Here is a 12,483-nt window from a genome sequence, read left to right on the forward strand (position 1 = left end):
GGTGGGATGGCAGAGGAATGAACTTCCGGTGGAGGGATGACAGAGGAATGAACTTCCGGTGGAGGGGGTGGGATGGCAGAGGAATGAACTTCCGGTGGAGGGGGTGGGATGACAGAGGAATGAACTTCCGGTGGAGGGGGTGGGATGGCAGAGGAATGAACTTCCGGTGGAGGGGGTGGGATGACAGAGGAATGAACTTCCGGTGGAGGGGGTGGGATGACAGACGAATGAACTTCCGGTGGGGGGGGGGGGGTGGGGGGGCGGGTTACCGCCAGCGAGTAGAGAGGGCTCTTAATTGTAGATTTTAAATATTTGAGAGACAACAATGCATAAATCGTAATTTTTTAAAAGAGCAATGAATTCTGGGTGATTAGAATATAACGTAGCATGAATTTAGGAAGCTTAGAAAATGAATAAGCATGAATTTAAGACAACAACTGAATTCAATTGAATTTCATGGAGAGAAACAAGATAAATAATAAGGGACAAAACTAAAGCGCAAGGTATTGAGATGTTTGAGGCCGTAAATAAATAAAAATCTCTATCTTATCTGCATCTTGGGTATTTCGTCGTAGTACGTCAGCGAGATAATTTAGAATGGTTTTCTCATTTATATATAGCTAGAACCTGAAGACCTTAAAGGAAAAACTACGAAGGGGGAGAGAGAGGATGGAGGGGTAGACAGAGGCATGGCGGGAGAAAAGATCATCATCATCATCATCATCATATATATATATAAAGAGAGAGAGAGAGAGAGAGAGAGAGGGGGGACCAGTCAAGCAGCACATCACGCTGTAATTCTTGGGCTGAGAAATCAACACTTAAAAGCCATAATTTTAAGGAGCGATAAGAATTTTTGAATAAAGGAAAATGGGTAGTGGTGGTGGGTAGGTACCGCCAGCGAGTAGAGAGGGCTCTTAATTGTAGATTTTAAATTTATATATATATATATATATATATATATATATATATATAGACCACGATAATCGGCTCGGGATTCTCCCCAATGACTTTACTAAGGTCACTCGGGGCCCCAATTCGCCGTGAAACCATTTGGTAGCTGGTATCGTTACGAGGTCTATTTATATTTACCCACTTCTCTACCTGTAAAGTAAGCTCTCCTCCAGTTATATGGTTTTACTATATATTGTCATATATATATGTGTGTGTGTGTGTGTGTGTGTGTGTGTGTGTGTGTGTGTGTGTGTATATATATATATATATATATATATATATATATATATATATATATATATATATATATAGTGAGAGAGAGAGAGATAGGTAGGTACATATGCAAGCACACATACACGCACGCATATATATACGAATGTATGTATTTGTGCGTCTGAATGTCACCCCACCATCGCCTGATAACTAATGTTGATGCGATTATGCCCCTGTAACTTGGCGGTTCGAAAAAAGAGGTGATAGAATTAATACGAGGCTTCCAAAGAATAAATCCTGGCGTTGATTTGTTCAAATAAAAGACGGTGCTCTAGTATAGCATATCGTTTTTTGAAGCATATTGGATGGGACGTCATGTTACTGGTTTTGCCAATAAAAACACAAGCACTATTTATTTGATGCTCACTATTTGTTTTTCAGGTTTTTGTTCGACCAGAGTTCTTTTGTTACAATTCAGTGGCCTTATACGTGGTTCTTTACTTATTTTTTCTTTCTTGTGTCTGCCCTTTTTAATCATCTGCCATGTTGTATTCAACAGAAATTCAAAATCTTATGGGGAAACTTCGTAAATCTTGTAAGGGAACTTGCTGAAGAATGCAGTGCAGAAGTAAGTCAGTGGTTTAAGCGTCGGGACAATTTCTTCTCTGATACAACTCAAAATGAAATTTTAAAGGCATATGCTCATAACATTTTACATGAGATCAAAATAAAAGTAGAAAATTCCAGATTTATTGGCATTATATGTGATGGTACCACTAATTGCTCTGGCATGGAACAAGTATCAATCACTGTCCGGTACGTTTCTGAAGACCTGAATGTCAATGAGGATTTTCTAGGTTTTTATAATCCCCTTGACTGCTCTTCGAAGACACTGACTAAGATTTTTCTAGATATTTTTTGTCGCCTAAACATTTCACTTGACTCAAAGCTATGCTGTTTTTCATTTGATGGTGCAAGTACCATGAGTGGAAACATTTCAGGTGTACAAATGCGATTGAAAAATTTGTTCCCAGGTACATATTTTGTACACTGTGGAAACCACTCTCTAGACCTTGCCCTCCAAGAAGTTAGTTCTAAGTTTACCTTTGTAGCTGATGCACTGAACTTTGTTCATCAACACGCCATTTTTGTAAAAGTCACCAAAAAGAAAAGCACAATGGACAAATCTTTGTGGTGAGAATGTCATCATGTTGCAAGCAGTGTGTCCAACTCAGTGGTGCATTAGAGCAACAGCACTGAAACAAGCAGAAAACAATTATAAGAATATTCAAAATTTTTTGCTTGACCTTCTTAATGACTCATCGTTAAGAGCAACAACAAAGGCTACTGTTAAAATCGCTGGGGATATATTTGGGGTATGTGAGCCAGTGGCACGTAGCTTACAGCGTCCAGGAACGACAGCCGGTGATTGCTTGAAATTGATTGAAAAGTTGAAAACCTCTCTTTCAAAAATGAGAAGTGAAAAGGTTTTTGAAAAATATTTTGATGAAGTATCCTCTTCTGACTTGGTGAAAATACCCAACATTTAGCGATCTAAAAATACACCACTGCGCTTTAGGCACACAACAACTACTGAAGAAGTTGCTCTTTCTGTCACCGATGACTGGCGTCGGCAATTTTTCTCTGTAGTGGCTGTCATCGAAAATGAATTGACTCGCCGGTTTCAGCAACAGGGAATACGTGTATGCTCTGAGCGAGTGGAGTTGCTGTTGTCAGCAGTCAATTGTGGAGTATTTAACTTTGAAAATGCACATCTACCTGCTTCTTTTGATTTGCTCTTACTGTCATCTCAAATCAAACTTCTTGCTAGCCTATGGACGGAAAGAGAAAATTTGCCTAAATTATTTAATGACATAGTTGATAAATGGAGAGTGTCTGATGCTATTTTTCGTTCTAGTATGCCACAAGTGTTGGCGTTAATGCAGCTTGTCTTGTCTTCACCTGTATCTGTTGCATCAAGCAAAAGAACATTCAGTGCACTTCGCCATTTGAAGACCTGTCTCCGTACCACAATGACACAACACCGTCTTTCACATACGATGAAAACACTTTGCACATCTTCATGAAACAAAACGTTTCATTAACAAAACGTGTGAGCATAGGAAAACTTTTGGAATATGTTGATACAGTTTTTTTCATATACGTGTGTATTATGGAGTGATGCAAAAACTCAGCTTACTTCCATTTTAACACTTCTTATAGCTTCATTATTTCTTGGTAAACTGACATTTGAATGTTCAGAGAAAACTTCAAAAGTAACTATTAGTGGCTTCTCTTCAAGATGAACAAAATTTGGCATCATGCTGTTATCAAGTACCTGTAGAAAAAGGATTTAGTCCCCAAGGACATGTTGATATATCGGAGGATGATGCTCCAGTTTTATCAACAGTGCAAAGCTGATTAACTGATTTGAGCAGAGATAATTTTGAGAAGACTAATGATCTGAACAGTCTGCAACTGCTTCCACTGGAGAAAAAATATAAATTGCTAATGTTATTAGCATATCACGTGTGAGGGCTGAGAATATTCTACACAATAAATTTGGCATGATGAAAGTTTCTGCTTGGTGGGTGTTGCTTCTTCTGACACCTGATTAAAAAGGCACCAGGCTGATCACATTTCGATAATATCTGACATTGCTTGAGGTAAATCCAGTTTCCTTAAATGTGTAGGGTTTATCATTTTGAGTTAGAGAATAAGAGATAATCTAACAGTGGAGACACTCTTCAACACTTACTCTAAAGAAGGTCATCAAGATCGTTTAATCTGCAGGGAAGGTGATGACCTCAGTATTTTGGATTGCAAAAAGCATCGTGTTTATTGACTACTTTCAAAGGCTCTCACCATCAATGGAGAGTGCTGTACTGTGCCACCTTTCTAAGGCAGTTGCGAAAGGCTATCAAGGCCAAACGCAAGGAAAACTGTCGAGTATGTTTTTCTTTCATCGAAACAAATACTCCAGTGCACAAGTAATTGGTTTCGATGGCTGCTGTGTGTGATTGGCTTTGAACTGCTAAGCCACCCTCCCTACTTTAGTGATTTGACCTCATCTTGTTATCTATATCCCCTACATATATATAAAAAAAATACTCGGCTTGGAACCAATATCATAGTGATGATGTCTTATCAGCTGTTGAAAACTTGTTTAACTAACAGGATAGCTTCTTTTCCAAGGCAATCGAAGCAATGAATCGCTGAAAGAAGTATGTAGATATCTTTTCTGTTTGATTTTCACTTTTCAATTGCCTCAATTTTATTCCAATTTCAAAATTGTGTATTGTTCACATGAACTAAACCAACAGTATGTTTATCCAACATTTCACAAAACTTTATTAAAAGTTCCATCGTTGAATGTTTTAACATTGTAATGTTGTCACCTTGTATAAAATGCCAGCTTCCACATCCTGTTCTCTGATAGAGGGAAAATGATCAAACTTTAAACCTCTTACAGTTTTCTAAAGTTTTTCTGGAATAAGTGAATAGCATCAGATTCAACGGGAAAAATTACACCAATATATCAAATTTGAAAATTTTCGCTTAATTTTAAAATTTCAGAAGGTGAAATCAAGCAGAAAAGATCCTAATATTTAAAAATGAACTTCATTTGGTCACATTCTATGAGAATATATTGGTCAGCCTGTTAACTTTCCAGTCGATCCTCATAATAATAAAAGTTATTATTATTGAACATTTGTTTGTTTTGATACCCAAATTAGAAAACTTCACCTTGTTTGTAAAACTTTTGGGTACTACAGAAGTGTGAACCCGAGTTCTGAGAGTGCGCATGTCACAAATTTGTGCGTGCATGCGCTTTAGTTGTAAGTAGTCGATTTTAGCTCACAAGGCAAATGACGAGATGCGTAGATTCGCGCTACTTGCTGTAAAAGGAGCGGGGTTATCCATGTAATACAAAAAAAAAATTGCAGATAAGTTGAATATAAAAGTGAAAAATAATCATTGAATAGTGAAAAAACATTCATCTCCCCTAACTTTAAACCCTAACTCTAAACCTAACCCCTAATCATAATCCCTAACCATTAATAAAATATGGGAAAAGCTGGAGATAAATGTTTTGAAAACATTATGAACTATCTTTCAGAATGGTTTACTTTTCAATGAAATATCATTTTGTTATTTTTCATGTTTTTATTCAATTTATCTGCAATTTTCTTCTTGTATTAGATGGATAACCCACCCTCCATTTACAGCAAGTAGCGAGCGTCTCGTTTTTTACCTGTGTGCTAAATTCGACTACTTACGACTAACGCGTGCGCATGTGCAAATTTGTGACATGCACACTCCCAGAACTTGGATCCACACTTCTCCAGTAGTGCCAAATTTTGGAACTGAGTTTGCACCCCCTAAGCAAATTTTGTTCCCGGGCCACTGAGTATTAGATAGTTGAAAAGAACAGATAGCACAGTGCTGTAGGCTGCAAGCAGCAAGCCTGTTATGCATGCAAGACTCCAGGAGTTCCAACAAAACCTGAGATAAAAAGAAATAATAATAAAACTACAGTGAAGATAAATAGTGAATGAGTTTAATTGACAAAATATGACCATCTCCAAGTACAACAATAACTATTTCAACACACAATTTCACATCAATAATCTTGCAAAACAAATATATAAATGATAATAAAATTACTTACCCAAAATGGTCCAAATAAACTGTGGAGAATTGGTAAGGTAGATTGCCACAACATCTCCTTGTTTCATACCACAAGACAACATATAGTTTCCTACTCTTGAAGCCATTTTGTTTATGTAATCATATGTATAATGTTGCCCCTCAAAGATAAGCATTGTTTTATTAGGGTATAATGATAGGGATTTATCAAAGATAGAAATCATGTTATCTTTAGAAACCAATACCTCTTGACTCTGTTTGAATACTTTCATTCCCATAGCTATCTGTTTCAAATCAAAATAAGTATTCTTTGCAAGAGGTTTAATGGCTTTTTGCCAAGAGTAATAACCAACAGCACTTGCACATCCTGTGGCAGCAGCCAGTAATAAGGATTTAGGATCCATCATGTTGTTGTTGTTGACAGAATAATGACTGGATTGTAATCTGTTAGAAAAAGAAAAGACAAAGCAATTAGATTGAATTTTCTAACAAGGAAAATTAGTTTAAGAGCTGGTTTTGTGGTTGTTGTTTTGTTGCTGTTGTGATGGTGTGTGGCCTAGTGGTTAGACTGTTGCCCACACAATCACTAGATCGTGAGTTCGATTCTCTGAGTGGGTAGCACGTTGTGTTCTTGAGCAAAGCACTTCATTTCATATTGTTCCAGTCACCCCTTTCAATCAGGGGAGAATATTGGCCAGTAGGGTAGCGTCATTTGAAGGCTAAAACAGCAATGTGAAACAACATCTGATAGCCTCGTCAGTCACATGGTCATATGAGCACGTGTGTTTAGTGCCAGGCAGGGGTCTTTTAGTAGCATTATAGGTCCCCTGGTCAAATCAATGCATTGGGCCCTATAGTATTTAAGAGCAACCACAGCATATATAGAGCAGGATTGGACCACAGGACCTGTAAGACACCTAGGCTACTGCTCAGTGTACCAGTGCCATTAAGAAGACCCTGGTCCTCGGTCTAACTTGATTGAGTGAATCATGACAACTGGCATTCTATCTGCAAGTATCCAGTCTTCTTCTTCTCCCTTGCAAACAAAACGTATCTAGAATTACTTTGCCTAATGCATACTTCCTTTTCAACATGGTACTGTGTAACTTGAAAGAGGTTTTGCTATTGTTTCTAACAAACATAGTAACCCTTTGACGTACACACTTTGAATTTAATGCATAAAAATTAGAAATTGAGAGCTTAGCATGTGTTACATCACATTTGCAGCCAAAAACAAATGCTTAAAAGGATTAGTGAAAAGAAACACCACATCTCCAAAATTACAAATGGATGACCTTGCTGTCTATAGTATATATATATATATATATATATAAAAGAGCTTTTACACCAAGACTGTCCCAAAAGATAAGTACTTACCTGGAAACAAAACCATACTTAGGGAAGACTAGAGAGAATAGGCCAAATGTTGTTAAGATTAATCAATGTCAATGCCATTATTGTATGCAGTAAGGGAAAAAAACAAGAGTTCTGGCATGGTTTGGTTTGATTAAGAGAAGACCTCTGACAGTGATTCCCCATTTGTAGATTCTTTAACCCTTTAAGATTCAGATTATTCTGCCAAATATAATGCTTTGAAGAAATCATGCATTATCTCATTGCTTTGAGATTTCAATGATGTAATGGCTTATTTTTAGAATGGCATAGTAGAGTAGGTGTGAAAGGCCAGATCTGGCCAGTTTGACCACAAAACATGTAGAATATTTGGGCTGGAAATGACCAGTTTAAATGCTAAGGGGTTAAAACAGTCATGAGTAAAGTAGCAATACAAATATACTCTAAAATGAAAACAAAACCGATTTTTAGAAAAATATTTCTTCTTTCTGGGGTTGGAACCTTAAAATACTCTTGATACCAACCCATCTGAAACTGTTTCTGATTCTAAGATACAAACTTCCTAATTTAAAGTAACCTAAATTAAAATCTTTCATCAAAATTCTATATTAATTTATTCTCCAAACATCAGCTTAATATTGATAAAAAATACCTCAATATGTTCTCTGTAATTTTCAAGGTAAATTGAAATATAGATAATGTATTCCAACAGAAATATATTAAGAAAAAGATTAAAACGTGTTAAACCAGAATGTATCTTGATACAGATGCTAAGTAGTCACAATAATCTTTATATGGATGATCTCAAGCTCTATACTGGATATATCAAACAACTAGATATCTGTTATATGATGCAAATTCATTAAGAAATTTGATCTGAAATTCAGCTAATAAAAATATATCTAAAGCCACTTTGACAGGTAGAAAACAACCTACAGTCATTGATAGCATATTAAATAAACAAAGATAAGAGAATATGATCAAGGTCAGATAAAAAGTAGGAATTAATGAACAAGATAGAACATCTACAGATATAGAAAATAAAAGGTTATTAAGGAATATTATAGACATATTAGATTGATATTTAAAGCCAAACTAAATGCTAAAAATTATAAATTAGGTGTCAATGACCAAATGATAATTTATAGTTATGATACTTTCAGCCTTGAAGTTAAGAAAATTAGTAGGACAAGGAAAACAATTTCTACTATAGGTAAGAGGCTGAAATTTTGAGGGAGTAGCCAGTCAATTACATAGACCCCAGGGCTACACTGGTACTTATTTTTACTGACTCCCAAAGGCAAAATCGATACTTATAAAAGAAAATAAGGAAAATAAGCCCCGGGGTCAATTTGTTCGACTAAAACCAGCATGGCCACAGTCTAGAGACTGAAACAAATAAGACATATACCTATATATATCATCATCATCATCGTTTAACGTCCGCTTTCCATGCTAGCATGAGTTGGACGATTTGACTGAGGACTGGTGAACCAGGTGGCTACACCAGGCTCCAATCTGATTTGGCAGAGTTTCTACAGCTGGATGCCCTTCCTAACGCCAACCACTCTGAGAGTGTACTGAGTGCTTTTACGTGCCACTGGCACGAAGACCAGTCAGGCAGTACTGGCAACGGCCACACTCAAAATGGTGTATTTTACGTGCCACCTGCACAAGAGCCAGTCCAGCGGCACTGGCAACGATCTCGCTCAATGGTTTCTCCTGTCAGTTTCAACATATGAGTGTTTGAAAGAGAGTAATAGAAAGAAAGAAAAAAAAATAAACAAACAAAAAAACCAAGCAGCTGCATCTTTTTGCAGTGGATGCATGAATGCAGTTCCAGTCCAAGTATAGATTTTGCTATGATGTCACATTGATGATTTTAATTTTGTCTGGGATCAAGCAAGTGTGTCTGTTTGCACCAGCACCCACGAGCCTGCAAGATTAGGAATGCTCAGCTGAACAGGGATGCTGGGGACATGCTTGTATGCAAGGGCAACCATGTATCTACTTAGACTGGAGTGTCTTCTCAAGCATAGCAAACTGCCAGAAGTCTTGGTCCCTTTTCACCCTTTCTGTGAGGCCCCAGGAAAAGAAAAGGGGGATGAAAACTGAAACATCTTTCTGCTAAATATATGTTCAGAACTATTCTAGATGATGTGAATGACAAAAAGGAGGAGGAGATAAAACCTTATAATGCAGGCACAGACTTGGCATTGCACATGAATGTTGTAAACGAGTGCCACTTTCATGTAAGGGGTGTCCTTTATTTGCAATCTTCCATGGAAACATGTCTGGTCATGGGGAAGTATTACACTGCATGGGTTCAGATGGAATTTATTGGGGTAGATTTTCTATGGCCAGATGCCCTTCTTGTGGCCAACCCTCACCAGTTTCCAAGCAAAATAATACGCCTCCATGCCCAGACATGTGTTTGATGGTAGAGTGAAAATTATACATTTACAGCCCTCATGATACTGACATAAGAGTACACACAAACACACATATATATTCATATATATATATATATATATATATATATATACACGTATGTGTGTAGTATATTTTGGGTAAAGACCTCATAAAACACATTTAAGAGCTCCAATGCTGTTGTTTGGCTTCCATGTTATTATACTTGAGAGTATTTCCAGGTATGGCTATACATGAGGAACTCCTTTCAACATTGGATTAATATAATAACAATTATAATATAACATGAGGATAGAAGTTAACAGGCTTTAATAGTGGATAACAACATATGTTTCTGCACCCCACATCAGCCTAGAAGTTGCCAGCTTCATATCCATATAGCATTATGTAAGATTACTCTTAATAATTATTATATATTTGCATATTGTTCAACAACAGCTGCCTGTGGGTGCTTCATAAGGTGAAGTATAGATTTTTGTCAATGTCTCAAATTATTAGAAGGCAGACACGTAATATGTCACTTGGTATCCTGTAAAAGGCTGATCTGAATTACTGAAATAACATTGCACTGTGCCAGTTAAACAAAAGCAGCATAGAATTCCTAAATTTATATATGGCAACAAGATTTTTTTTAAAAAGCTGTAGTTAACTCGGAATCTTGGGGTTAGTAGCCCACACTCTTAACCACTATGCCATGGTTATATGGCGAAGTGGTTAAGAGCGTGTCATACAGCCTTTGCAAATAGATGCAGCTTCTTTTGTTCTTTTATTTTTAAAAGTTGTTTTCTCTTTTTCTCACTTTATTCTTTTCTTTAAATCTTCTTCAAACACTCTTACGTCAAAGTTGATAAGATTGACCATCATCATCATCATCATTATTATCATTATTATTATCATTATAAAAGAAGTCATTATTAATAAAAGAAATAATTATTATTATTATTATTAATATTATTATAAAGGCAGTGAGCTGGCAGAATTGTTAGCTCCCTGGGTGAAATGTTTAGTGATATTTCACTTGTCGCTACATTCTGAGTTCAAATTCCACCAAGGTTGACTATGCCTTTCATCATTTCAAGGTCAATAAATTAATTACCAGTGAAACACTGGGATTGATGTAATCAACTTCTCCCCTCCCACCAAGTTTCAGGCTTTGTGCCTTTAGTAGAAACGATTATTATCATTATTATTATTTTGTGTGTGTGTGTGTGTGACCATGGGATTGCACCTAGGAAGTTTCCCTCCGAGGCAGAAGTCTGAGCAAGGTTGTTTATGGAAGACCAGCAGTCGCCCATGCGTACCAGCCTCTTCCCTTCTTCACGCTACCGATGTTATCCAAGGGAAAGGCAAAGGCCAATACAGCTTGACACCAGTGACATCACAAACTCATTTCTACAGCTGAGTGAACTGGAACAATGTGAAAGAAAGTGTCTTGCTCAAGAACACAACACACAGACCAGTCTGAGAATCGAACTCACTACCTCACAATTGTGAGCCTGATGCTCTAACCACTGAGCCATGCACCTTCACATATGTATGTATGTATACAACAGGCTTCTTTCAGTTTCTGTCTACCAAATTCATTCACAAGACATTGGTTGGCCCAGGGCTATAGTAGAAGACACTTGTCCAAGGTGCCTTGCAATGGGATTGAACCCAAAACCACATGGTTGGGAAGCAAGTTTCTTAACCACACATCCCTGCCAGCTGCACTTATATCAATTATAAGAAAGAAATCAATGGACTTACCTAAAATTTTAATTTTATCAAATTTTCACCAGAAAAACTGAAGTAACTCCATGGAGATGTAGCTAATGAGAAGAGAAAATTAAGAAAAAAATTACTCAACAAAATAAATGCATAAATAATAATTTCCAATTTTGGCACAAGACCAGCAATTTCAGAGGAGCTCGTAAATGGATTGCATCAACCCCAGTGTTCAACTGGGCACTTATTTTATTGACCCCAAAAGGATAAAAGGCAGAGTTGACCTTAGCAGAATTTGAACTCAGAACAAAGACAGACGAAATGCCAATAATCATTTAGCTCAAAATGTCAACAATTCTGCCAGCTCGCCTTGATAGATACATAAATAATCCTTTCTACTATAGGTACAAGGCCTGAAATTTGGGGGAGGGGGACAGTCGATTGCATCAGCCCCAGTGTTTCCCTGGTGCTATTTATCGACCCCAAAAGGATGAAAGGCAAAGCCATTAAGCATTTGCCCAGCATGCTAATGGTTCTGCCAGCTTGCCACCAATACATACATTAATAATAAATAACAAAGCATACCAGTGAAGAACTTAATCAAATAAACCGTTTTTTGCTTTGGAGCCAGTGAGGCAGCTGATATGCAGTTGCTCAACCAGCTAGAAACAAAAAAGTCAAATAACAGCACCCCAGTTTAGAATATTTTAGCATATATGGTTCTTGATATATAAAAAGATAGGATCAGTAAGATCACAATGCTGGTATGCTCGGTCAAAGATGACTCAAGGTTAAACAGCAACACTTCTTTTGCACCAGGACCAAGCATCTGAAGCACCCCCACCTTTCTGAAGATGGTGGAGTGTGATATCTGAAAGGGATAATATTTGGTTGTCATTTCCGGCAATTTAAACAATCAAGCAAAATTCTGTTGTTGTAGCTTTTTAGCCCAGGTTAGCTCTGATGTAGCAGACCTATTATCAAAAGTATTTCAACCTTGACCACCCCATCTTTTTAATATATATCTAGGACTAGGCAGTGAGCAGGCAAAATTGTTAGCATGCCAGACAAAATGCTTTAGCGGCATTTCATCCATCATTACATTCTGAGTTCAAATTCCACCAAGGTTGACTTTGCTTTTCATCCTTTCAAGGCTGATGAAATAAATACCAGTTG

General features: G+C 37.1%; 1 protein-coding gene and 1 long non-coding RNA gene across 4 annotated transcripts in view; one reads left to right on the plus strand and one right to left on the minus strand.

Annotated features, from left to right (window-relative positions):
* Window positions 1-12,483, minus strand: part of LOC106871074 (long-chain fatty acid transport protein 6) — a 68,576-nt gene that overhangs the window by 39,164 nt on the left and 16,929 nt on the right. For all 3 annotated transcript variants that reach the window (XM_014917347.3, XM_089346056.1, XM_052977272.2), the window contains exons 2-3: window positions 11,350-11,411; window positions 5,840-6,261 (exon numbers count right to left, since the gene is read on the minus strand). In XM_014917347.3, the coding sequence (XP_014772833.1) occupies window positions 5,840-6,224 (385 nt within the window). In that variant the 5' untranslated portion in view covers window positions 6,225-6,261; window positions 11,350-11,411. The remainder of the gene's footprint in view (window positions 1-5,839; window positions 6,262-11,349; window positions 11,412-12,483) is intronic.
* The window catches only part of LOC149137075 (uncharacterized), a 71,380-nt gene that overhangs the window by 24,543 nt on the left and 34,354 nt on the right, over window positions 1-12,483 (plus strand). The window lies entirely within an intron of this gene.

This window comes from Octopus bimaculoides, chromosome 2 (assembly GCF_046866305.1).
Source record: "Octopus bimaculoides isolate indiv1 chromosome 2, ASM4686630v1, whole genome shotgun sequence".
NCBI lineage: Eukaryota > Metazoa > Mollusca > Cephalopoda > Octopoda > Octopodidae > Octopus > Octopus bimaculoides.